The sequence below is a fragment of the Mugil cephalus genome, chromosome 12, assembly GCF_022458985.1.
Source record: "Mugil cephalus isolate CIBA_MC_2020 chromosome 12, CIBA_Mcephalus_1.1, whole genome shotgun sequence".
NCBI classification, from domain to species: Eukaryota; Metazoa; Chordata; class Actinopteri; order Mugiliformes; family Mugilidae; genus Mugil; species Mugil cephalus.
The window spans coordinates 19,512,497-19,539,148 of record NC_061781.1 but is presented as its reverse complement, the minus strand read 5'-3'; the positions used below and the strand labels follow the sequence as shown (position 1 = coordinate 19,539,148).

The 26,652-nt window shown below is 43.7% G+C and overlaps 1 protein-coding gene across 19 annotated transcripts in view; it reads right to left on the bottom strand.

Moving 5' to 3' along the window:
• mycbp2 (MYC binding protein 2) overlaps window positions 1–26,652 on the bottom strand; it is a 57,561-nt gene that overhangs the window by 1,763 nt on the left and 29,146 nt on the right. For 4 of the 19 annotated variants that reach the window (XM_047600596.1, XM_047600601.1, XM_047600598.1 and 1 more), the window contains 50 exons: window positions 26,109–26,315; window positions 25,874–26,011; window positions 25,576–25,754; window positions 25,355–25,497; window positions 25,148–25,248; window positions 24,832–25,050; window positions 24,527–24,749; window positions 23,926–24,044; window positions 23,708–23,795; window positions 23,547–23,596; window positions 23,281–23,453; window positions 23,028–23,172; window positions 22,731–22,937; window positions 22,355–22,410; window positions 22,118–22,233; window positions 21,884–21,981; window positions 20,873–20,989; window positions 20,096–20,236; window positions 18,821–18,898; window positions 17,675–17,899; window positions 16,559–16,691; window positions 16,344–16,469; window positions 14,170–14,352; window positions 12,588–12,692; window positions 9,646–11,283; window positions 9,364–9,533; window positions 9,015–9,262; window positions 8,749–8,916; window positions 7,487–7,644; window positions 7,191–7,390; window positions 6,954–7,103; window positions 6,351–6,511; window positions 6,090–6,246; window positions 5,789–6,013; window positions 5,571–5,636; window positions 5,139–5,378; window positions 4,925–5,014; window positions 4,751–4,831; window positions 4,391–4,657; window positions 3,659–3,942; window positions 3,477–3,573; window positions 3,248–3,367; window positions 3,054–3,155; window positions 2,837–2,965; window positions 2,590–2,722; window positions 2,033–2,136; window positions 979–1,167; window positions 776–883; window positions 314–523; window positions 123–230 (listed from right to left, as the gene is read on the bottom strand). In XM_047600596.1, coding sequence (XP_047456552.1) covers window positions 123–230; window positions 314–523; window positions 776–883; window positions 979–1,167; window positions 2,033–2,136; window positions 2,590–2,722; window positions 2,837–2,965; window positions 3,054–3,155; window positions 3,248–3,367; window positions 3,477–3,573; window positions 3,659–3,942; window positions 4,391–4,657; window positions 4,751–4,831; window positions 4,925–5,014; window positions 5,139–5,378; window positions 5,571–5,636; window positions 5,789–6,013; window positions 6,090–6,246; window positions 6,351–6,511; window positions 6,954–7,103; window positions 7,191–7,390; window positions 7,487–7,644; window positions 8,749–8,916; window positions 9,015–9,262; window positions 9,364–9,533; window positions 9,646–11,283; window positions 12,588–12,692; window positions 14,170–14,352; window positions 16,344–16,469; window positions 16,559–16,691; window positions 17,675–17,899; window positions 18,821–18,898; window positions 20,096–20,236; window positions 20,873–20,989; window positions 21,884–21,981; window positions 22,118–22,233; window positions 22,355–22,410; window positions 22,731–22,937; window positions 23,028–23,172; window positions 23,281–23,453; window positions 23,547–23,596; window positions 23,708–23,795; window positions 23,926–24,044; window positions 24,527–24,749; window positions 24,832–25,050; window positions 25,148–25,248; window positions 25,355–25,497; window positions 25,576–25,754; window positions 25,874–26,011; window positions 26,109–26,315 — 8,973 coding nt within the window. The remainder of the gene's footprint in view (window positions 1–122; window positions 231–313; window positions 524–775; window positions 884–978; window positions 1,168–2,032; window positions 2,137–2,589; window positions 2,723–2,836; window positions 2,966–3,053; window positions 3,156–3,247; window positions 3,368–3,476; window positions 3,574–3,658; window positions 3,943–4,390; window positions 4,658–4,750; window positions 4,832–4,924; window positions 5,015–5,138; window positions 5,379–5,570; window positions 5,637–5,788; window positions 6,014–6,089; window positions 6,247–6,350; window positions 6,512–6,953; window positions 7,104–7,190; window positions 7,391–7,486; window positions 7,645–8,748; window positions 8,917–9,014; window positions 9,263–9,363; window positions 9,534–9,645; window positions 11,284–12,587; window positions 12,693–14,169; window positions 14,353–16,343; window positions 16,470–16,558; window positions 16,692–17,674; window positions 17,900–18,820; window positions 18,899–20,095; window positions 20,237–20,872; window positions 20,990–21,883; window positions 21,982–22,117; window positions 22,234–22,354; window positions 22,411–22,730; window positions 22,938–23,027; window positions 23,173–23,280; window positions 23,454–23,546; window positions 23,597–23,707; window positions 23,796–23,925; window positions 24,045–24,526; window positions 24,750–24,831; window positions 25,051–25,147; window positions 25,249–25,354; window positions 25,498–25,575; window positions 25,755–25,873; window positions 26,012–26,108; window positions 26,316–26,652) is intronic. The other 15 variants (XM_047600597.1, XM_047600603.1, XM_047600608.1 and 12 more) reach the window with 15 other exon arrangements.

The following is a 26,652-nucleotide window of genomic DNA, read 5'->3' as shown; positions in this document are numbered from 1 at the left end:
GAGATTACATTCAAGAGTTTTTCCATTTTAAAGGAAGAGTGTGATATTTTTGGGGGAACATTCTCATATGCAACTTGTTTGAAACTTGGTTTCCAGCATCCTCACAGGTATCATCTACAGACCTGAGCCCTGGAAACATCTGAGCATGCTCCACAGATCAGCTCGCTGGGGTCGTAGTCATCTCCCTGTCCAGCCTCTGCGTCGCAGCGAGCCTCTCCCCCGAAATAGGCCTGCAAACAGGAACATTGATCGTTTTTTTCTAGCCTACCGAACATTTGAAAAAAAAAAAAAATGTCTTTGGTGTTTAATCTACCTTCTTGCACTTGTAGCAGACATAGTATGCATATCTGTTCATGGCAAAGCCTGCAGGATCATTGTGAAAGCGTGCTCCTGGTGTGGTTATTGCCTCACTCTTGTGCAGCCCCTCATACTCCAGCCTCATCAGAGCCTTCCTCCTCACATCCTCATAGAGCTCCTTAATGGGGTCAAGTAGGTCCTTGATCACAGAGTGATTGATTTTGTTCTGCAAACAGTGAAACAAACACACCAGCCCGTGTTCACACAGTTATTTCTGTTGAAGTTGCAGTATGTGTGGCAGAGATAACAATGAACAAAGCAATCACTGAAATCCAGCAAAGCAGGGCGGTGCACAAGAGCTCAGCAAAGTGTTTACACAAACCGACTCAACCACCTTTGAGGCACGGTAGGAACAGTTTTTAGCATCTTTGTCACTGGCTTTAGTCTTTGGATCAGTGAGGCTCAAGTAACACCGTACCTTGCAAATAGGACACAACATGAACCCAAATGTTATCCGGGGGCCGAGCCAGCGATTCTCAAGAACACGGCGAGTGCACTGAAGGTGGAACACATGAGTGCAGTCCAGCTGGAAAAAAAAAGATCAAAGCAGTTGAAGCATGACGGGAGAACACGTTTAAATCCAGAAGTGACCTTTTTTTTTTGACGAACATCCGGGGCTACCTGTACTGCAGGAGCAGCAGAGAGGGCTTCTGTGAAGCAGATCATGCACATGTCATCTGCGTCTTGTTTCAGACAGCCGGTGTTCTTGTCGCAGCCGTGCAGACACGGGAGGCAGGAGTCCTCATTCTTGACTCCTCCACAGGGGTGTCCACAGGGATGGGTCTTACTGCAGGCCAGTTTAGCATATTCCTGAGAAACAACGTGAACAAAACCTTCATTGCCGAGTATGCAATGTTGTTCCTCTGTGGGTATTTATGTAGCTCTCTGAAGTGTTTTTTATTTTTTTGAGACAGAGAAGGAAGTTTATGTTCTGTCTTTCCTTCCTGCTGCTGTCAGGCTCCACAGTGAACATTCTTAATATGTGCGATAGTATTACTCCTCAAGGTCCAACACATTCACCATTCACTACTTACTCTGTACTGTGTACAAGCCTGTGCAATATCCGAGAATCATTATCTGTGTAATTCAATAGTTTGTATACATGCCAATACTTATTCTATTCTATTTTATCTCATTATTTATCTTTTATGCCATAGGTCTTCAACAGGGGGTTCCAGGGGGGTTGCAAAATCTTTGGCTGATTAAAGATTTTTCATATATTTTCTAAATTTTCTCCCATAAATTTAAGTTTCTTTAAATAAACATTAACCCGAATCCAACATATTTTATTAAACGGATAAGGGATAGCTTAATACTAAAAGCAAAATCATAATAATGTATATTTCTAAATAGCATTAGGCTGAGTTTAATATAGAACACATATAATTGTAGATATAATAGGTCGGGGGTCCCTACTTAATCTCTCTTTGAGGGTCCTTGGCCTGAAAAACGTTGAAGACGCCTATTTCATACAGTTTCACTCTTTAGTTATTTTTCTGCTCCTATGTATGTTGCAAATTTCAATTTCTCCATTGTCGGACAAATAAAGGTTTTCCAATTCTAATTATGATAGACTCATCTCATTTAAATTTAAATATTCTACAATCTTTCCACTCTCAAGGAAAATTCATAAAACTGGTTCAGGTTACTTTTCCTTGTGCATGCTGCTCCATACCTGACAGTCTGGGTCTGAGCAGACGCTACCCACTGCAGACAGCTCAGTCCCATTCCTTGTACCACAGAACCTGCAGGCGTCCGAGCTGCTGGACGCTGGTTTGCCTGCACAAATATTAGGCTCATTAGAACACGGATACATGGGAGGGAGGAATACAAACTTAACCCACATCATCCACAGATAAAGCTATTTGCATGCTGGCCGTGGCTTTGCAGCTCACAGCTGGACATTACTGGATGTTTCAGGCTCTGGTTCTCTACATAAGTCTCTTGTATATATCCCTCTCTATATGTTTGCATCCACCTAAAGATCTTCTTGCCATCAACGCTGCCTACACTTCAAGTATCTCTCACCATGATGAATGTGAAGAAAGGAACCAAAGTTGTAGAATGTGTTTCCTTGTCGTAAACGCCTTTGGAAATCTGTGACTGTGTTAAATGTTGAGTAAGCCGACATCTCGCTGAATATCATTAACATTCCTTGGTCTGTAGTCACCGTATCACTTATGACAATGAGCAATGCCGCTAAACAAATCTATCTAATCTTTGCTATGTTACCTGTGTGCTCTCTGAACTCCACCATGGCCTTCATAGTCTTTGAGTCAGCCAGAGCCATGAGCCAGAACAGCTTGGTCCTACCACAGCCTTCATGGAGATCCACCTTTATAGCCTCCTCTTCCTCCTTGAACACCTGAAGACAGGATGAAAACCAGAATTAACACATTGATGTATGGGCTTCAATAAGATTAAACATCGGCTCATTCTTGTCCATGTTACTAGGTGTAAGTAAAAGCCCTTAACGAACCTGTCTCTGGTGAGAGCGTGTGCGTCGGTGCAGGTGGAGGAAGCGATCACAGTCGGTGCAAAGGTTCCCACACATGTTACACAAGATGATGGCTGCCGTCTCGCCATCGTCGTGGTTGTCACACATGGGCTGTGAATACAAGCGGAATTATTACATCGATGGTCTGTTCGTCAGTTTCACACCTAACAGCTCTTACAGAGATTCGGTTAATTCTCACCATCTGCTTCTGCTGCCCGTCTTTGCCCATCCAGCGACCAGACGACAGCCTGTCTACGTGATCCTGGTCCAGCACACACAGCGACGCCAAGGCCAGCCACAGCTAAGAGACAAAGGAAATAATATATTGCAATAAGTACATTATTTCTAGACCTGTATGCGGTATTCATGATCATGCCAACAGTTTTTTCATACCCTTGTTGTTGCGATACAGCGTACAGGAGACCGATGCTCCTCCTCCATTTTGGTAAGGGCTATGATGGTCTCAGCTATTGCGTTTTTGGTGACTCGGGACCAAGCATCTGAGAGATGACCCTAAAGACAGCAGGTAATTCTGTTAGAGGCACTTTTCTCTGCGCATATTTGACCGTGATGACGAATGTGGAAGGGAGGAACTGCTAAAAAAAAAACACCACAAACTCACAGCTGCCATATCTTTAACCAGCTTTATGATGATCTCTGCAATCTGTGGAGGAGTGGAGCCTTTCATCCACCAGTGGCTCTCTCCTCTGCGGATGTAGCTGAGAACAAAAGGAAGGTGCATAAAATAACATGCAATTTTTTATTTTTTTTTAATGCAATCTTCAATTTTCGAAACTAACTGACCTGGAGTTGAAGATCATGGGCAGTGTAACCGTGGTGACCCCTTTGCCTGCAGCCATGCCTGCCGTGCCGGAGATGGTGGTGCCTTTGGCTTTCAGCTGCACGGTGAGGGCTTTGGCGATGCAGCCCAGGAACATGTCGAGTATGCCGAGCTTGTTCCAGTCGCCCTTCTCCGTGGAGTGAATGATGTCACTGATGTCTGCTGGTGGCAGAGCTTTCACCCCAATGATGCTGGCCAGACGCACAGGCGTCACCTCTGGTAGGACTCGTCTCAGCAATGACGTCACCTGAGAAGAGTTTACATAAGGTTTTTTTTTAATTATATAGTCCCAGAAGTTATTTATTGGACACACAGAAAAACACATACAAAAAAATTCTAAAGCATAAATTAATTTAGAGATTCATCATCATTCTTCCTGTGTCTTTAATAAGGAAGCAGGTCAGTATTAACTTATGACTTCCCCTTAAGTGTAACTCAAAGATAAAATTAGAGTAGCACAGCATGCTTTGAGCGCCCAAATAAATGGGCTTTCATTTCCTTTTTTGTGCCACATGATGCACATGCTATTACCCCGACTGCCTGTTGGTGGAGGGAATACAGCAAGAAATATAGCAACGGACCAGAAAATGTACAAAAAATTCAGATATAGTGACTAAGTAATGATAATGGAAATGCAATTAGCGGGGATGGGAAAGCTCCAGAGGGCCAAACTTTAAACTGGTGTGTTCTCCCACCTGTCTCTGTACTCGAGGGGAAGCCGTGTGCAGCAGAGAAAACAGGTCTTGCATGAGCGTGAGCTGCTGCGCGAGGTACTGGCGGCCGACGTTGGAGCCGCTCAGAGCCAGGACCATGGAGAGGAGCTCGAAGCAGTAGGCGTCTGAGGAGGCATCATCGTCGCTGGGCTGAGAGTTGGCATTCTCTTTGCTGGAGATCGCATGTTCCCACTCCTCCCTCACACGTGTGGCTTCCATGCGGATGGCCTGGACGATGTGTGCGCACACCTGCGAATGGAATACACCCATTAGGATTGATACCAGACATATAGTAGGTTGATCTGAACTGATGTTTGGAAGGTTCGAACGGGGGGTATTTACCTGTTTCTGCAGATTGGTCAGTTTGCTCCGACTGAAAATGATCCCCACCATGTGCTCTTTAAGGTCTGCATCAGATGGTGCCTAATCACAGATGTGCAAAAAGAAAATGTTTAAAGCAACAGGTTCAAGATCACTACACAGGATCCAGTTAGAGAAAAACATTAGCGTGCAGACCTTGTCTTCTCCCTCTGGGGATGAAAGCAGGTTTTTCTCCTCTTGTTCCGGAGTTGGCTCCGCATCTCCACAAATTAGTTTTCCAAAGACCTAAATGTACACAGAAAAGTATTAACAACAAAGAAACTCAAGCTATTTTGGGCACAAATGCAAAAAAATATGCAGCAAAATAAAGGGTCATAGTAAGGCACGTGAATCAGGTTGTTGGACAGACCTGTGACGTGATCAGACGGAAAACCCTCAGAGTCTCGGCTTCACAGTTCTTCTGCTGGGCCATGCTGGCTGAAATTTGTCCAGGTATCTTGATGCTCTCGCCCTCTTTCCAACCGAGAACCTTCACCTGACGCACCCTCAGGGTGTTTTCAGGACCTTTCAGCTCCACCTTGATCACATGATGGTCCCCTCCGGGAAGCTCACTCGTCACCCAGCCCATGTGACGCGAGTCGAGGTCAACCTGTGATGGAAAGATAGATAGATTTAACTTTTTCTTTCTATATGACTTGTTTCAAAATGAGTTGAGATCATTTAGAAGACAAAGTAAACAATGAGTATATGCAGTCAGCAGAAAACTGACACTACAGAGACAATCTGGTTTGCATTTAAAAGTGACATTCATTCATTTTGAAGATAATTTAATGAACCAAACCTGTTTGATTCTGCAGAGATCATCTATTGCCTTTCCGCAGAGGAATGTCACTGATGTAACTTTGTTCTGTACGAATGATAAAGATAAAAATAAATTCATCAGAAAAAACATATACCCTTCTCTACCATCACCATATTCCACTCTAATGTTATTTTTCTTACATATATTTTGACATTAATATTGTAACAACTAACATTCATCTGCCACTCTCTTCTTACCCCGATGTCTCTGGAGTTGTCCACGTGTACAGACACTTTGGTGGCGTTTATGCCTTTCACACAGCTGATGGTGATGCTCTTGGTTTTGTTCTTGTCCTCGTCTCCAGATTCCCAGAAGGTCTCCGTGGAGCCATCTGTCAGGCTGCCGATCATGGCAGGACGACTGGACGTCTTCATGTCCACCACGCTGGTCAGGTCCTTCAGGCAGGTAACCAGGCAGAGATCCTACAAAAGAAAGATGAGTGTGAGCTCCTGTGCTGACTAACAGAGGTCAGACCCGGTGAATAAAGTTAAATCTTGCCTGGCTCATTGCTTCGTAGCCAGACTGCACACTGATGTTGAAGCTCTCCTCACTGTCGCCGTCATCCGACTTGGACAAGATGTTGTTGATGTGATGGAAAACGTTGCTCTGGTGGAGGAACTGGTGGTCAGACTGCTTGAACTTGAGACTCCAGCACCTAAAAGCACGAGTCACGTTCATGAATTATGCATAATAGATAGACAGTTAGAAAGATGAAGCATTAACTATCTGTTGATAGTTGATAACTATTAGAAACTGTACCTCAGTGCCATCTGCTGTAGTGAGCTGCCACTGGGGAGTGACATCATGAGGTCCGAGATGGTCTGAAGGAGACGGTGGAAGGTGTGGGGGAGAGGATGCGCCGCCTCACCGGCGATAACAATGTCAGACAGAGGGTGTTCACAAACGCCGAGGTCTCTTTCCTGTGTGGAGAGGATACGTTCATAATTAGAAAACACAGCCAAGAGAAAAATAAGCAAATATAGATAAGGCAATATATCGCAATACTTTTTCTTCTGATACAATATCGACTTTGAATGTCCTGATATCGATTTTAAAAGAAAAAGTTTTAATGTTTTGGGCCGATCTTGAACAACTTCTGCACCACCTCCACTTTTTCTGTACAAGTGCAATAAATTGGAAACGGATCATTTGGATTAATGTTGTTTGTTGACTCAATTTGTCTAATGAGTTATTATTGTCATCTGATGTACATATATACAACTTGTATTTTAAGCTGCATTTAAAATTTCTCAGTGAATATGTAGAATATTGCAATATATCGCAATAATGTATCGTATCGTGAAGTTCTTGTTCTTGCCAATATCTGCCCCTAATGCTGCGTAAATGATAACCACTCATTACCTGTTCTACCATTTCTTTATTCCCCTTGTTTTCATCCTCTTCTTCATCCTCAGGTTCAAACGGTGATGGGGTGAGAGATGCTACAAAGTGCCACAGAATGTCATGCAGAGAGGTGGTCTGGATCACATTGCACAGCAGCCAGTTGAACGCCTGATGAGGACATAATACACAAGTTTTACCTCACGAAGCGATACACTGCTCCAGAACTGGTCATTTTTAAAAACAAAACAGCTGTACCTCCATGGCAAACACCCTGCAGGCGGACTTCCTCAGTGCATGCTTCATGGCAACCTCCAGGCCCTCAAGGTCATGGTGCTGGATGACAAAAGCCAGGACGGGCCACTGGAAGTTTCTCTCCCCCTTGCTGAGGGAGCCGTGGGCTGAGATCAGTCGAGACAGCTCAGGAGACGGGTGGCGTAACAGCGAAGAGCCAACTTCTATATGGAAGGCAAAGCCGATTAATGCTACAAATTTTGCAGTAACTTTTTTCCGGAAGTACCACTAATTAATAGAAACCGATTATGCGCAATTACCTGCATCACCGCTATGAACCCTGCGTCTGGGCACAGCTTTGATCCGGGCCGGAGAGGGCGAGTGCTGCTTGTCGTACTCAGATGCTACGACTGAGTACGACCTCTGAAACACTGTCCGCTTGGCGGTGTCACTGTCTGTGATTGGGCTGGTCTCAAGACTGAAAGACAGAAACAAATATACCCTTCGGTTAAAAGCAGTGTTGAAGAAATGATAATGTGTTCAGTATATTACAGTGTTAAGTGTGTTTTCCTTTTGAAACTGTGAGTTTGACTTTTGCTTTAGAGGAACCCTCAAGAATAATGCAAATATTTTCGGATGCTTACAATTCAAACTTTATTTTACTGAATAGGAAGAGAAACATGGCTCCAAATTTGGAAAAAAATCAATCCACTTCTACAAATTCTCCTTTTTGGTGTGATTTCTGTTGGAAGAACCTCATCTGTTTTTGCTTTCTTTTGTTACACTGAAGCAGAAGTTCAAATTCAGTGGAGTGTGGTGTGGTTTCTGCGGGCTATGTTCATATTTTTTATCATATCTTCATACCTTATCTTTCTGAAAAGATGTGGGGCAAGTTACTCCTGAGACACTGAAAGTAACTTTTGAATACGCATTCATTTACCTACATCTCGGAAAAATTCCAGAAGGACATTTACCTCTTAAAGATTTTCATGGTACCTAGTAAAAAAAGCAATAACTAAATGTTGACTCCAGAGAAACTGTCCTTCCATGAGGCATTTTATGAATATTGTGAACTCTATCCGTGGTACGGAGAAAATGACCTTTACCCTGTGGCTCTAAAAGGATGAATACTGGGAAAAATGGGATTGTTATGTGTACTCTTGATGTCGTTTCACATTGTTTATTTCTGCGAATACTCTCCTAGCCCTCATTTGCTTTGTGTATGTGTAAAAATAAAAAATATATATATATGTGTGTGTGTGTGTATAAAAACAAGAAAATATGCATTTGATGCAAACAGATGTTTCATTTCCAAACAGCATTTAAATGGTTACCTTCATCCCGCTAAACAAAAGCAACCTAATAAGCTCTATAAAAGCAACTGGAGCGTGCACATCCACATGATGGTCTGCTATGAACCTTTTTGTGGCAACATATAAAAAAGAAACTGGAAAAAGAATTTCCCTATAAAGATACAGTGATGTCCGTGTAATGTTTGCATTGCGAAGGATGATGCTAAAATAAAATGCGGTCCTGACGTCTTTTGGAAATACACTGACGGGAAAGAAGAGGACGTGTTTACCTCGGAGGCATTGATTTCATGTTGCTCTCTGGTTCCTCAAACACATTGGGGCAGGCGTCAGGTGTGACCGAGATGTACGGCGCCGGGACAGATGTTGAGCGCAAGTACCTCATCTCGTCTTGGAAGAGGTTTTCATCTTGGTAGGAGCCAAAGTTCTCAGTGTGTTGCCTGATGAAAGGGATGAATGGAAAAATTAGAGATTCAAATCACGATAAAAACATTTTCTCTACTAAAGCCGACCTATTATTAACTGAGCTCGTAAGTACCTAGCCAGGGTCTGCAGGTAGAGGCAGCCCATTTTATTGGGGAGTTCTTCCGACACGCCCTCCTTTAGGCTGGGGAGCAGCTGGGAGTGAAGAGGCCTGGGAGGGTGGTGGCACAGCATGCTGGGCTCAGCTGCGCTGCTGAGTGACAGTAGGAATAACGCGTTTGCCCGGATCACCTGGTGGGCCTCCATAGTGGGCAGAGCCCTCGGGGTCTTCACCTGCAGAGGCTTCTTTCTCGATTGCTTCACCTGGTAAAAAAAAACAAAAAAAAAACAAGTTTGCTTCAATTAATCTATGACGTGAGAAGCTGCTCTTCAGTAGAAGTGGGACAAATATTTAAATACTGAACCTTTTCCCTGGCAGCTGTCTGTTTCTCTCTTAGGTATTTTTCCCGGCAACGATCACACACCAGGTACCAGGTGCTGCCTCCTATGCCCCCATCACCGCAATTTCCAGCCCAACCACCACAGAAGTGTCCGATACTGTTGTAGCCTTGGCCCCCTGCATAGCGACCACAGCCTGCCGTGGAAATAGAGGGAAGGAGGGATGATTAGGAAACAAAAGCAGGTTCGCAGCATGTCATTTTAAAAGACACTGTGTAAAGCTTAATAAAAGAGTTCTGTGTTCCTACCCGGGTGAGCCTGTCTCATGTGGTAGGTGACTGGGTAAGGGTGAGATTCTCCACACAGCTCACAGATCGTGTCTTTCTCCGGTCCGCCCATGGCAAGTTGTGCCATCTCTCCAAACAGATTCCCTCTTGGGCGCACCTCTGCCTTGTCCCTTTTCTTCTTCTCCTTCTTTGCCTTTTTACTGTCTTTCTCGTGCTCTTTCTTCTTCAAGATGGCGCTCGACCCCGGACTGGGGAAGATCATGTTCTGAGTGGCCGCCTTGATAGTGGCCATTGAAATGTCCTCCCAGAATGCTACCAGATGCTGTAATGTCAAGGGCAGGATTGACTTCGCTCTCATGGTGGGATGAGAGGTCATCTCATAGGAAACGGCCTCTCCCTTTCCATCCTCACACTTCTCCGGGAGTGGAGGCTCCTTCAGCATAGATAACACCTTGTTTTTGTTGATGCTGCCCATTTTGGAGATGTCCGGGCCGTGCGGAGCAATGTTAAACATGTTAAGCGCGGAGGAAATCTCTAAGGAATGGCGGTTTTTCAACTTGCTCTCCTTCTCCTCAGCACCTTGTCCTCCCAGGGAGTTGCGAATGGGAGCGTGTTCTTTGGTTAAGTCCGGGTTGAACTTGAGGAAGGAGGAGCAGGCCATGGCATCGTGGACAATGCCCTCATGCCACAGGAATGCTGCGAAGACCGAACGGGCGCATTCAGCCACGGAGGGCGACATGGCCTGTTTCGCAGGCTCCGTGACCCTCGATGTGCTCTCCCCTTTAAAGAGAGGCCCAGATTTGTCCTTCTTGGGACGCGTGTGTCGACTGGACGCCTTGCGGCTGACTTTGGGCGAAGAGCGGCTCTCCAGCTCCTCTTTGACCGGGGCCTTGCCGATGCTGAAGTGCACCTTACACGAGCCCTCTTCAGCGTTTTGGGCTTCCGCATTCTCATCGTTGACTTCATCGTTGGAGAGGAGAGCACTGGAGGTGCAGACTTCCACCACTTCACTGTGGAGGTTCTCTTGGGTCACGTGCGGAGAAGGAACGCGGTTCTCTGCGTTACTCGTCACTTCCTTATTTGGATCTTTAGGAGAAAGTTTAGGTTTAGGGGAGGTAGATCTGCCCCTTAGTGGTTCTGTAAGGGGAACTTTCTTCTTTCTGAGCGTGTCTGGATCCAGAGTGTATGAGTCTGATTTGGATCTCTCTCTGGGAGGATCCAGCCGGGCTTTGGAGGAAGGGCTAACTTTAGGTGGGAGGTTCTTGTCATGGTGGGCTGAGGAGGAGTTCTGCGAAGAGGTGCTAGATGGACTAGACCTACCCGAGGAGGACACGCCTTTTTGTTTGGGGGAGGAGGAGCGAGAGCCAGGGTTTGGGGACTCAGCCCGATTTCCTGAGGTTCTACCGTCTGCCTTTAGAGCCTGCAGAGTGTTGTGATTGGGCGAGTGGGAGCGGCTGTGAGAGTCGGACCTCAGCTTGGCCGTGTCCGAGCGCAGGATGAGGGCTTCGCTCGCCGACAGTCCGCCCTCACCCGTCTTGGCCCTGCTCTGTTCAGAAGAGCGGCTTCCCCGGCTCTCCTGTTTGGGCGAACGGTTCTCTTGGCGGTGTTTGGAGCCTGGGGACATAGGCCGCGCACCGGACATCAGGTTCCCTCGTTCACCTGGACATTGGTAAGTCAGACACAGTTACACCACAAGACGAGGCATCATCAGCGGTAAGAGACTCGCTCTAACTCTAAAGCAAAAATGTGATGTAAGAAAGAAGATACAGTAAAATGAAATGAAGGGCAGAAAGACAATTAAAGTGCCAAAGGTGAACGATATACCTGGTGTAAAGCAAACAACAACAGTGAGTGAAATCTTTTCTTTTACTTGGAGAGCTAGGTGTTTCACTAGGGGTTGAACTTTGATATGGGTGAGAAAAGCTAATGGACATGGAAGTGTTGGTGAAAAATGGATTCCAGCCCAGTCCTGAGACAAATCCTACAAATACTAGCTGCCTTGACACTGACCAGAAACCAGGCAAATAATGTAGCAGCTAACAAAATTTAAAATCCTATGTGACAAACCAATAGAGGGTATGTATTGACGTCACTGCTGCCTGGGGGCACACTCCCCTGAGTGGCAAAAACATGGTGAAATGTAGCAGTAAATAAAGCGAGACCGGGAAAAATCAGATGATCTGTGGATCATCAGGTCAAATTAAGGACAACTGGCCTCAATAAGTAGATTAGCCTCAGTTTCAGTTAGCTTTACAACACTGTAGCATCCGACCGGACGTTAAAAGGATGACGAGGAGTGATCGTAAATATTCAGTTTATTGTTTTATTGTCATTTATTGTTGGAACTTAAATAGTTACTGTCGGCCGCAACTACGCCATAACAACAACATCCATAAACTTATCTCCAGAACGTAACTTAAGAAGTAACTTAAGGTATGACTTCATCAAAAATAATACAGAATAAATTAATATTACCTGACACTACATGTGAACCACGACACCAGGTTCTTGTGCCTGGATTCCAGTTGTTTTTTTCTAATGCAGATCCATTTACTTTCAGTCAGAGATATCTATAAAAGTATATCTGTGCCTGATTTTTAAATATGTTGGTACAGTCTATTTAATTTTATAATATAGACTGTATTAAAGCCTATGATTCAAACAAATGCTGCTAATCTCCATGATCAACTGTCGCTTTTTGCCACTCAGTGGCTGTAACCACGGAAACGTCCGCTTGCTGTGACGTCACGTGCACAACCTCTATATGCAGGCATATGCAGCGTTTTCTTTTCAACGTAATAATTTTACTTAAACATATAATTACGGACAGTTTTGAAAGTTAGCACTAGCACAAGTTGCTTTTTCCAAACAAAGGCCTTTAAGTCACTCCAGAGAGGACTGTGAGTTCCTACCCACCCTCTGTTCAGTCTGAGGGAGGCATGCATGCTGTAATAATTACCCACCCTTTTGCCTCAGAGCGAGAGATGAGAGAGCAGTACCATGCCCAGCCACGGACACACTGCTTTTGTGCACACGCTCGCGAGAAGCAAGGCTGCGTGATGAACCATCTACAGCGGAAAACAGTGAAGCAGGTAAACAAACGAGACATGGAATGCAAGGAGGCCATCACAGAGAGAAAGGAAGGAAGGAAGGAAGGAAGGAAGAAAGAAAGAAAGCACACAGAAGCAGTGGGCTCAAAAAGTCAAGAAGGTGAAATAGGAAAATGAACACGTTAAAAAGACTGATAGTGAGACTGACAAACATGAAGAAAGAAAACACTTATAGAAGAAGAAGAAATGTTACTGAAGTCTTGTAAGAGTCATGGAGAAACATTTTGGTAATTCCGACGTCCTTGTAGAGAACAGCAACCGTTTGCTTTGGCTCAATATAAATATAAAACATAAAAAAATATTTATTATGTGGTGCAGAAGCTGAGGTTGACTTTAATGAACATCATGAGCATCATCAGGAAATCTACTACCATTTAGTCTGCTACCACGTAAAACAGATTTAGGGGATTTCAAACATAATCCAAAGTTCTGTTCAACAGCCAAAGCTCTGCACATCTCCAAGAACAAATATATCAATATCAATTAATATTCAGATCTAATTAAGACAAGACAGATGATGAAGAAAGTTTAGCAATATAGTAAATGTTTTCTTTTTTTTTCCCTCTTTCCATGACACTTTCAGGGCTCCATTAGAAAAGGATATTCGGGTAAAAAAAAAAAAAAAAAAGTGGACAGAAACTAGCAATGCAGAAGGAAAGACACAGGGAGAAAGAGGGCTACACAGCCTCAAAGAGTCACAAATAAGTTATATTTTGGATCCTGCGTTTTTTTTTTAATTATTATTATTATTATTGGAATTATCCAGTTGAAGTTGAAACTTGCCATTTAAGTTATACTGTATGTGGTACCATTAGTTAATGACTGATGTGAAACAGTAATGCTTTGTCAGGTTATTCTGGACATAAACTGTTATTTATCACCTTAAACAGGCAACTATTCAGACCACTGTTGTTTATATTTGCAGTAAAGCCTTGGGCTGGCTGAGGTGGAAAATGAAACAAGGTGTTAATCATAGATGGGAGATGCAGACCTAAAGTTAAAGCAGCAATGAATAAGATGAAGAAGAGGGCAAAAGGCACACTAAACAAAACAGCAAGCAGAGCAAGCAGAACATGTAAAAGCTAGGCCTATTACTTGAACGCATGGCAAAAATATCCTAGACATTAAAGTCTAGTGTAAGTTTGAAATCTTGTTTTGCAAAACAAGTGACTATGCATGCGGATGCATACATTTTAAAGGCAGTGTCACCTTGGTTTTTTATACCAACAAGATTTAAACACTGTACAGTCGACATGTTTGCTTGCTGGGGATATTTCTGCACAACAGAACACAACTGCACCATTATGTGTCACACATCGCCTCCCACCCTCTCCACAAAATCCACAAAATAAAAATGAACAGAAAACAAAAAGTTATGAGGAAGAGGATCAACACCTGTGCAAGCAAGCGCTGTCAGAAAGCAGGACAGACTTACTCAGAAGCTGTGGTTGTGGCTGAGACAGTTGGGAGGGGGATTGTCCAAACACAAATGGGCTGTGGACAAGGGAAGAGGAGGAGGGAGGTTGGGCAGCTTGCTCAAATACGGAGGAGGAGGAGGGAGCTGCTGAGGGGAAGGGCCCAGACTGAATGGAATTCAGTATGGCGCTCAACCGGTCACCTGCAAACATGGAGACAGAGGAAGGGGGAAAAACTACAGCTTATGCTATGGTTTGAGGATTCCAGAGGGGGGATGAAGGTCATTCAGTTCATTTTTTTTTTCTTTTATCAAGCATCGAGTCATCTCCCACAACCCAATAGATGTGCAGAATGGGACGAGAAATTATGGGCATCCAAGGTCTCAGAAGTTCACAGAGAGATGAAGGCTTAGATGAGCTTGAAACTCTCCTGGAGCACAAAAGGTTCTGGTGTGATAAGCTCAACTGTGGAGCATTTTGTTAAAAGAAAAGATAAATAAATGCCTAAAAAACCCCTAAAATTCTGTTGCACACACAGCTATTACATACTTAACCAAAGCTAAAGTATAAACTGCACCGCTTTACTTTTGGATCGGTAGCTTGTTCCCATTGTCAACAACGTTTTCTATATTTGCACCATTCAGTAGAGTCTCTTCCCATTTTGCAACTCTATTAGTGGAAAAGAGATATTGACGGAAGAGCAGAGGGGGGCTGTCCATTCCTATGAGTTAATTTCACTCTTCCAAAAAAAAATCTTGGTTGTCCTCATGAGAAGTTGGTCATGATTTTCACGACAATTCTCTTGGCAGAATTTTTCAACAGTGACCTGCTGAACTGCCCAAGCAGAGAAATACTCCAGTCAATACAGGTTTCTTGATCACAGTCTTGAGAAAACATTCAGAGTTAGCAACGAGGCTATCTCCGGAGACGTTTTGAAGGGTTCAGTTTTACATCCCCACTTCGTCAGACTTTAGGGTAGAGCTTGTTGAAGCTGGGATGACGCTTGATGGTTCAGGTGGTCCAGGCTCTCCCCGTGATCAAGAGTTGGAAAGACTCGTGTAGGGGTTCCTATTCGTGCTACACGTACTGGCACGTTCCAAAAGTTTAAGTTCTTTGGCATATTCTGTATTACGTTCATGGCCCAAAATCAAAACATATATTGGGTAGATTGGATGGACACGTAGTGTTCAAGAAGCATTTCTACCTGCTTGCTCAAACTATATTTGGAAGGATGTTTTATCTTCTCCCAAGTGTAACTGCCAACCATATACACAAGCAGCCATTGGCTGCAGTGGTTTTGCCTTTATTAGTGCCACACAAACGGACACTGGAATTAGTCAGCAAATTTAAACAGAGAGCAGCCCTGATAAGGTGCTTCAGTTCTGCAAAGCAGGTGCATTTCTATTACCAGTTGGACTAGAGAAACGCTTTCACAGATTTGCATGATAAAAGCTAGAGAGAATCAGATTTGTGTTTGGCCTAAAAAAAAAAAAAGTCAACATGATATTCCTGCAGAAAGGCACAAATACACCTTTGGAAACCATTCATTGATGGTAAAACTTATGGACAGGTGATGTTTTGGAGTACTCAACTCTATTTTGAAGTTCAATGCAATTATGTAAAATGGTCAAATATCATTGGGTACTAGAATGTGAAGATGTTCAGATGTGGAGTCTGTGTACCCAAAAACGAAAAACGCCAATTAAAGTCCCAATGAACAGAAGCACGCCGACGGGCTCATGCATGCGGACAATATGCCTGACATTTTGCAGAGATGTTAGGCATGAAGTACCAACAGTAGACACACTATAAAGAAGCATGCGTAAAGAAAAAGCGATGACAGGTCAGCAACAGATGGCACCTTTAGGTTTGACTCAGAAATTACAATTGCAATATGTACTCATAACAAAAGTTGAGTTAACTATTTAATATGTAAGCACAAAAATGGCCCTACCGTGGGTTTATACAGTTATGTGAAAGGTTGTAGTCAAACCAATGCGGAACAGTCATTTAGTACAGTAAAGAAGGGAGTAATCAAGGCAAGAGGACAGAGTGAAGTTAAAAGATGAAATAATGGTAAAATGACAATCAAGGAGTCTGAGAACTCGAAATGTCAAAGTGGACATGAAAAGAAAGTGATATGCAGATTATGTATATTCTTGAATTGTTGAAATAAACTCCAGGTTGACCTCACCTTTGTTGTTGGAGATGCCATAGTCGAAGCCCTGTGCTCCATTCGAAGTAGTGGCTCTGTTGAAGGCTTGCACAGAGAAAGGGCTCGGTGGTGGGGTCTGGTTCCCGTGTTCAACCAAGACTTGTTCTGTGAGCGCAAATTAGATGACGTCATCACTTTTAAGGGTTAAAGCCAGGTTATCGGCTACTAAACGGTCCGACCAGGCTGTAACTTACCGTCATCGTGGCGGAGGTACTGGTTTCCACCGCGGTCTCTGGCCAGTGACCAGGCCTCCCCTTCATCACTCTCACAGAACTCCACTACACTATTCTTATCCAGCTGTACCCAGGTCCCCTCTGAGTTGACCACCTGATGCACAAACAACACTCTTTATCCACACTCACAAACACATGCACAGGCTGTCAAAACCAGTCAGACATTTTCCGTACGCCCCCCCCCAACCGTCTACATCCAGCTTATTACTGCACATACAAAACCATGACACAAAGTCTTCAACAGAAGATCACTGACATGCAAGCATTCGACTCTTCGTCTGATTAACACACATATAAAAGTACACAGCAGCAGATCACATGGAATTGATTTTGTGTATCAGTGGACACTGCTGGACAAAACGGACGTAGCTGAAATTTTAAAATCAAAAAAACTTACTCTAAGAAAGGGGTAGCTTATTGAAAGGTAAATGCATGAAGTTGTGTTTTCTCAACTCCCTGAAACATTATCATTGTGGAAAAACAGACACAGATGGAAGTGTTAGTACGTGCAGGCTGCAACTCCCGGATCCACACAGGGCATTCTAGTACAGGCTCGAGAAAACTACTGAACAGCATGACACACCATAGCAGCCAATGACAGGTAATAACCAAAAGAGGGGGAAGGCTCCACATCCCAAGGCCAAAGACCACTTCATTGTTCAAAGTATTTTTGACAGATTTGTTATAAGTGCAAGGTGAAAGGCATAGTCAAGGCACAGAAAGGCTCCAGCATTTGTGATCAGACTTCCACTGAGAAAGTGGTGAGGCAGCTGAACGAGACGCCCTGAAACTGCAATGGATTTATAGACAAACTGAAATTAGTTTAGTCAAGAAGCACGCAAAAAAAACTGCTCGCAGCCACAAGAGTTGGTAAGACCTCCGCAAGTGGAAGGATATAGAGAACACACACCCACACCCAGAAGCAGCTGTTATATTCCCCTTTGAAAAGAGAGATTACATTTGAAGGCCAAAAATCTACTAAAATCATAATTTAAACAGACTGATTATTCAGCTCCAGCCACAAAAATAAAAAAAAAACAAAAAAAACAAAATGCATTATTTGGGGTGAGTGCGTACCTCGCCTATGGCCTTGACCTTGTTGCCAAGAACTAACATTCCAATGGGGATACCCCTAAGGTTTGGGCAGCTTCTGATGTTGTGACCAGAGGGGCCGGTCTTCACTACCTTATAAAGCCCCGGGCCGCCGCCCTGCCCTGCCCTGCTCTGCACCCGAATGGGGGCCTCGTGGGAAGGGCAGCTGCTCACCTCCTTAACGTTCTCCTCCGACTGGCCCCTGACCTCCTGTAAGAGTTAAGAGCACGGATTAGAGTCAGAGTGCAACAAACAGCAAAGCAGGCTCCTAAAATGTAGAAGGCTGGAGCAAGGGCTCGGACTACTAAGCCCGGATGAGAAGCCAAAAAATAAAAAATAAAAAGAAGCATGTAGCCCAGCCAGTTTTTTCCATATAAAGGCTACATTTTACACACATTACGCTCGGGTAATAGCAGGGAAGCAAAAAGCATCTAGACATGTGCTTTGTGGTCTTTAAGATCTGCAAGCAATAGTTTCCTTTGCTTCCGTCCAAAGAGTTGGACGAGAGGATTGATGCCACTAAATATAAGGCTACAGTTAGCAGCCTTAGCTTAGCACAAACACTAGAAAGCAAGTACCCTCATCAACACCACGTGATAAACCAAAACCACATTTTAGCTTCCAGATATTCAACTTGCATTTCCTGTACGTACATTTATTGATAGGTCAGTAAGCACTCTCCGTACACACAACATAAGAAATCAACAGTCCATTCAACATTGCGGTGATGCAGTTTAACAATCAACAGACAAAGGACCTACTCGACTTAAATAGTCTGCTCGCGTGTTTTCTTGCAGTCTAAAGGGAAGCATGCTATGACACACAATGGATACAAGACTATATTTGACAAGCCTTTCAAACAAGACCTCATGCAACAGAGTGGACATTAGTATCTTCAACCCCATGCAATGAGTAATTGCTTAAGTATCACTTTAGTATTTTGAAGGACCTGCGTTATCACTGTACAGACAACCATGCAACTAGAGTTTGACCTCTTACGCCTGCAAATTTAACACTGTTTAAAAATAAAAATCAAAGTCACAAGGGGTTCAAGAAGACAAGTATAGTAACAGACACAGTTATCTACGTACGGGGCAGTCAAACTATTTATCCCTCCTTCATACAACTCACCTGTGACGGGAATATAGTTAAGGGGGTCCACGACAAAAAGCCGATATCCCTGACTCCTTGGCTAGCATTAAAGACATTCTGAGCAACAAATTTTAAGACAGTCATGAAACAGTAGATGACTTGAGAGAGGAGAGAAAACGGGAAGGTGGGAAGGTGTTCGTGTATTTTTTTGGAAGAAAATAAAAATTGGCTCGGCTCTTCTGGATTTTCCAGGGTATACGAAGTTATTTGAGAAACTGGCAAAGAGAGGAGAGATTCTGACTCAGATAGGCCGGTTAGTTGTGGAGCATTGACAAAAAGGGCCCATAAGGAACAAATTTGGGCAAAGCTTTAAAAATTCGAAAACTCTGCTGCAGTCCCAAAAAAAAACAAAAAAAAAAACCTTAGGGTCCTTATTTCCAAATCAATGACCACAAGTCTTCAAGAAATAAAAAATAAATACAAACATATATAGAAGAAACTTCCAAAAAAATTCCCCACTTGAATGATGTAGTGTGTCATGCTGTTCAGACAGAGACCTTACATGGGAGCGCCCTAGCACCTAAAGCATCCCAATGCAGAGGTGTAGTTGTAGAGCAGTAGCGATTTTTTTTTTTTTTTTGTGGTCCAGCTATTGGTCCATGACAGAAAACCACTGTCTCAGCTTGACCTTTTCCATCAATGCAATTTCCATACACAATTAGTGTTCAGTATTCTGGTGGTTTTCATGCCATGGAGCAAAAAGTGGGAGAACTCCTTGGCATCACATGCTGCAGTGTGCAACTTTTTATGGACTGTGAGAGGCAATGAGGAACTGAAGACTCGACAGTGCAGACCAGCTTCACCACACCCCTTCACAACATGTTTAAATTGTCTTTCAATCCCTGCATTGGGGTTCACTTTAATGCACTAAACATATACTGCCTAACCGTGTGAGCATTTGTCCAGCTTAACATGTGATGGTCATGTTACAGTACACTTCTAGCGGTAGGTAAGATAACGCATGCAACACTCCCAGCTGCGGTGTCTTTTGCAGTGTTAGTAAAAGTTCCACACTCAGTGTTGCTAAGATATATTTCATGCAAGACAAAGCCCCCACAGTTATACTCTGATGATATACTCTGATGGTTTTCCATGCTCCAAGGACATTTGGGGAGTGGGTGCCAAAACACAAGTAAGTCCTCGAAAACCTATTATCATTAAACAACACAGACAAGCTCCTCCCCAAATGAGCAGTGCAGGAGCCTCTCGTTATTAAACCGAGTCAGACAACTCAGCAGGCCTTCTTCTACTTACGTCAGCTGGGACCAGTAGGCTCCTGCCCAGGTGCTGGTTAAATGAGAGGCACCAGGCTTCAGTGTACCCATTCATGCTGGGAACATACTTCTTTACTGTTTCATCATTGAGCCTGAGCCACACACCATCATCATTGTGGATCTAAGGGAAAACAAGCAACAGAGCAGAGCACAGCCATGCTGTCCTGTTACTACGGAAACAGGAGGGAAGCACCCTCTAACACACACGCGCGCGCACCAACACACCTGACATCTCTGAGGCTGCAGGAAAGTTTTTGGTTTTATATTAAGGTTACAAAAGGATGTTTGTAAAAAAGATATGATAAATAAGATATTGCCAAAGGATGAGAGAGCAGGCAAATAAACACAATTTGTGTGGCTTTACAGTGCAATCACTAAGAGTGCACCGATTTCATTTTAAGATTCAAATCCATCACATCCTTTGGAATCATTGAAAAGGCATAAAAAGCCTTTAGTGTAGCCTCAGAGTGCCTTGCAAGAGTATGAAGCAGCATAAAGTAAGAGAAACAAATTCATAAAGTAGTAATCATTATTTAAAGTGGTAAGAATACTGTAATATTATATATAATAATACATGAGGTTCTGATTACTTGAAGCTTTTAAACTAAATAAAAACTATAGTATAGTTTAATATTTATGTATTTATTTAAAGAAGAGAGCCAGAAATAGAATAAAAAGGGATGCTAAATATATATCAGGGATGCTAGAGTTCCATATGGTGTAAATTGTATCGTCCGCCTGATCTAGAGTTAATTACCTCGTCAATGAAAGTGATGGTGCCATTGACATGCACTATGCCTATCTGTTCACTCTGCAGGGAGGGGTGACTACGCACACGCAGGCCTGCGCTGTCCTTGGACACAAATTTGCGGACCTGAGAGAAGCAGAAGGGAGATTGGAGATGGTGAGCGGCAGGAGAAAAGAATAGAAAGAAAATAAAAATGTCAAGAAGTGCAGGAGGAGGAGGAGGAGAAATAAGAGGAAGCAGTACAAGTTGATGGGGGACTGCATGCATTAACCCACAAAATGCCTGCTCCTAAGTGCACACACACACACACACACAGCAAAAGAAGAGGAAACTCAAGGAGCTCAATTTTCAGTTGCACCAGTTGGATGAAGGTTGCTTTAATCTTGCTTTCTTCATGTACGTATAAACGGGTGCATGGAAAACTTGTTCCAGAGAAGTAAAACTAACTGGATGCACAGATTGTTGCTTGTTTCCCCGTTAAGGAAATATTTCCCAAAATGATGATGACCAGAGGTGCCTTTTTTTCACTTCTGAAGCCATTTCTAACAATTTCCTATGTCTAACAGTTTTTATTAGAGCATTTAGAATTAGTCAATCGCTGCTGCTTGAATAAAGGTCATGCACACTATAACCAGACAGTAGAGTGAACAACCAGACTCAAGTGTCAAGACTCATCCAGTTATGTTTCATGTTTTTATGTTCTTCTTTCTTCCTTTGGAATAGTAAATCTTTTCTTTATCAGCGAACCAAAACGATGACATGTAAACAGCTGCCCCAGAGTTGCAAAAAAAAATAAATAAATATGATGTCACACTTTCACAACCCCCACAGAGAGTTCATGTTTCAGTACTCATACATAATCCAGTCAGTTTTAATAGCTACAACCATAAACAAGGGGTTTCCAGTCTCTGCTGAGTTACGTTTAATATGTGCCTGCAAGGATACATGCATTTTATAAAGGGTGTTCGTGTCGTGTGCATGTTCATGCACTCGTTGGTCAAAGCTCAAAGACAGACTCACCTTGCTTGGCTGAGGTTCAGCCTTTGGTTTGACCATCTGAGTCCCTGGTGGTATCATGCCTTTTGGAGGGTCTTTGACTTCCACCTCTAAACCAGCATCTGAAAGGAAAAAAAAAAATATCCATCACTGTTATGTTTTCAAAATGTAAATCCGTGTTTGTCAGTAGTAACTGCAGGACTTGTGTTACATCTCATGGTGGCCCTTTTTTTTCTTCATTAAAGTACATTAACGTACCTATTTCAATGCCATCGATGGTGACATGGATTGTATAGAGGCCGACAGCGCCTGGAGTCCAGTTGGCACTGTAGGTTCCATCAGTGTTGGCACGGATCAGCATGTTCTCACTGGGTCTGTTAGTGTAATCAATAAACAGTCCAAGTCAAATATATTTATAAAGCAACGGATGACTAAAGTGCTGTGCAGTCAAGGAGATTGTATCTCGCTGGAAAACATCTCTTGTATCTCACTTACCTCTTTGGGGTTGGGGATGCAAAGCGCAGCTCTTCGAAGGAGTAGTTTTCATACGCCTAAAACAGACACAGACAGTGAGTAACAAGCTGAGTTTATTTTCGAGTGTGTTGCCTCGTTAATGTTCTGCTAATATATGTTAATTTGTATTTAATTTTACACACAACAAACAGCATTCTTTAAAAATATATAGTGCACAGCTGACAATACTGAGAAGTCTAAATGTGCACTACCACTGTCCTGTCCAATAGGTGGCACACTAAGATTTGTTTTGTGCATCAATTGATCCGACAATGACCAAGCTGCTCCCCCTTGTGGAGCGTCTGGCACCTTAAAAATCCTAAACCAGGGAGTGAGAGTGAGTAAAAAGGAGGCTGACCTTCATCATTGTAATGGCAATGTATCGAGCTTCTTTCACAATCATGGGCTCATATGTGGCCTCCAGCTTGGGCATCGGCAGACCTCCAAAGGTGAGGTCGGGGCCAGAGGAAGAAGGGGAGGAGCTTCCCGGCAGCCTCTGCAGCTTCTTCACATTCTCTGGTTGCATCGACTTCTTCTGTGAAACAGGTACAGCCTTCACCTCCACCTAGACATGAAAGAGAATAAACCGATTCAGAAAGGTCTTCAATATTGTGCATTGCTCGTTGTATTTTAACACCACAGAAACTATTCTTACTTTCATGTTAGGGACGTGCACAACATCTCCGTACTGGTCTTTGGTTTGCACGACCACAGTGGCTGGCCACCCACAGCGTATGTCATCTTTGTTCAAGATCAGAGAGGTGTTCTGGGGATCTGCGTAAGAGTCGGGCTGCAGCCACCTGGAAGTAACAAACAATAAAAAGACAACGAATGAGCCGAGGGGAACGTTGATACAGTTGTCAAATTAACCAGAGCTCTGCTGTGCGGATCCGAGCACAGAAACAAACCTGGCCAAACGTCCTCCGCTTGAGTTCTGCACACAGGTGATGAAGTCCTCAAGGAAAGAGTGCTCATTGGTTTGGAGGTGTAGGGGCAGATTCCCCTCAAGAGCCTCCAGGATGGTGGGAGAGTGAGACAAGGCCAGACCCTTCCCCAGGATCCCCGAGTGGGCTTTACACACCTGCAAGTGGGAAAATAACATAAAAATCAAAGGAGGTTGAGTGACGAAGAAATCTTTTTTTTTATTTGATACTTAGAGATTAATTTAGAATACCTGAAGAGAGGCTTCCTCAAGAATTTCAAGATCTTCCTCCAATTCATTGCCTGGAATGAGAAAAAGACCAGAATGACGTGTGAATGATCTCCTCAAACACATATGAAACTCTGTTATTGGATACAGGTGCAACAAATTCCCTCATGCACTGTTTTCTATACCTATAGGGAGGGCCAGGTCTTTCTTCATCAGCGCTGCAGCACACACACTACCCAGGTAGGCCAACTCTTTCTCTAACTGGATGATGCCCTGAAAAGTGCAAGAATGATTTGTCAAAACATTTTTTCCCTTTTTGGTGACAACAAATCCATGAGATCTGGACACCCACACACAACTGACTATTACCCAGAGGTACTTTCACAAGAGAGAGAGTCTATACCTCATCGGGACCAGGGTTGAATTCATATCCCACAGCCACGCACTTAAAGCCGTAGAAGCAGGCTTTCTCGTCTTTAACATAATCTGACGCTGTTTCCAGGGAAAACAGAACTTCGTTTCCTGTAGAGAGTAAAAGATGAGTCATTTTCTTTCCCCCCCAAAGTTTCCCTGATAAAAATGTGCAGCATCATCTTGGACCATTTACAACATAGATTTAATAACACTTGCTGTGTTTCTATTACCCCTAGAAATGTGCAAAACCCAAATATTGCAATAAAAAAAACAGGTAATAGAAACACCTGCATTTCGAAAAAAAGTCTCAAATATCTAAAGCTAAAACACTTTTACGCTCTAATGAGGTGGTTAAGACGTATTAATATAACAGTTTAGTGCAAAAGAGCAATGGAAACACCCGTCGTCACCGGAGATGACGCAGGGGATCACGTGACCAGTTCCTTTGAAGTCCATAATTTAAGAGAATCATGGGATATTGCGAGACGAGTTGCGAAAAAATGTAATGGAAACGCAGCTACTGTCACAATGATTGAAGCAGTATCTTAAATAAATAATAATTAAAAAAAAAATTGGTGTGTCTTTCATACCTGGCAGCACAAGGACAGTGGTTGGCCATCCTGTGGATCCAGAGAACTTCTTGAGCTCAGTCCAGGTGTTGATGGTGTCGTGAATTAAGGGCTTGCCTCCCAGGTTGGACAGGTGGAGCGTCCGGCTGGGGATGAGCAGGCGAAGCGCGTCCTCTGGCTGTGCAGTGCCACACTGTGGATCAAACTCGATCGTGGTCCATCGGACGCAGTCTGGGAAAGATACCTGAGGAGAGGGGGTGTCAGAATTAGATGAGTTACATGATATAAATTAAGTAAATAAGCGAGTGAGCCAGAGGACACCTTACCCTGTACTGAGTGACGCCAGCTTGTTTGTACGGGTGGTCACTCTCAATCACTGAGTAGTGGTTTGAGGTGGTACAGGCTGACAGGCCCTGCTCAGGCTGGTTTCCAGTGGTGCTGTCTGTTGACTGGTTGGGGTTGAATGTGGGCGGGGCGTATTTTTGGTTGAGGGCGGAGACAGCAGGTAGCAACTCTTGAACGAGTCCAAAAACCTCAACAGCAGCCTTAGTGAGGAAGAGAAGGACATTTCACCAGTGTCACATCATTGAGAATCTTTATTGTGAAACGAGAACAGATCACAGCCCTGGTTTGAACACTCACCTTTGGTACAGATGCAGCCACGGGGCCAATGTAAGCCAGGATAAGGGGCAGGAGCATGGAGAACAGGCTGGACGAACTTAGCAGCTCTGGGATATCATCCACTGAAGACAAGAAAGTGCATAATTAAAACAAACAGATCCAGCTCTGAGCGCCTCTAAAGCAATTACCGAAGCTTTTGTAACACATTTACAAGCTCGTTGTGCTTACCGTCAACAGCAAATGCCCTGTGAAGGAGGTCCTTTGCAGCTCTGACCACAGCGCTCACCACAGACAGAGCTCTGCTACAGTTTTTGTCCTCCTCATTGGCTTTGCTCAGCAGCTGAGACTGGAGATCCCCATCATACTCGCTCCTTCAGCAGAGACAAACTCAAGTCAGTAAAGAAAATTCACTCGTGCGAGATGACGGAAAACGCTGGTTTTGCGCTCACCTGTAGTAGAGAATCTGCGGGATCTGTCCTCTGGTCTGGTTTGTTCCGTTGCTACTTAAGCTGCAGGTGCTGAAGGTGAAGGATACACCATCAGAGCACTGCACTGTGGTCATACCTCCATCACCGTTAGCTGTCCGGCTGCCATAATTTCGTAGTCGCACTGCATACTTAACCCCTTCCTGCAAAAAGCAATGTATTTATTCATAAAGTATATGCATTTAACCAGAACAAACAAGAGACTTTTATAAATCAGAGTAGAGTTAGTCGATGCATTTTAGTCTCTGTTGCGTTTGTGTACCTTGAGTGGCACAGCCTTGTCCAAGCGAATCTCAGCAATATCACTTGGAGAATCATCGGTGCTGTAGGTGCCCTTCACCAGCTCCAGAGACGTCCATCTGTGCGAATGGGCGGAGTCTCCTGGGTGCTCCGTCTGTGCCTGAAGTATGGAAGAACCAAAGTTATAGAAAAAAACAATAACTGACAGAAAACTAGTCAAGCAAACAACCCAAAACATAAATAAATAAATCACTTACATCATCAGCCAGCACCTCTAGTTCATACTCATGGATGCCCCCTCCCCCGTAGACGCAGACGCCCACCAGCACAACGCCTGGCTTGTCCACTGTCAGACAGATGGCGTCCGGAGAGCCGTTGCCCGTGTTCCAGCTGCGGCCCTGGCTCGTTTTGGTGAAGCGGTTGGGAGATGCTTTCACAGAGTGGAGCGAGTTTAGGCCATCGACCTAATAATAGGCAATGACACAGTAAGAAATGTGACCGAACACAGCAGATTTATTACGTAAGACCACAGGGTCTCACCACAAATGAACACATTTGAAGATGATTACCTCCACTTAAAATAGCCATCTATGTCGTTTTTATGCAAAGAGAATAATAAACTGCAAATGCTGCCAGAAATATATATTTAAGTTGTGAAATAACAAAATGAACTTAAAAAAATAGAACAGATAATATAGAAACTATTTCTATTTATATCTACAGACTACAGAGAGCCAGACAGAGCTGCAGAGGGACCCAATCCAGGTACTCTGGAGGAGGAGGAGGAGGAGTTGTTACCCT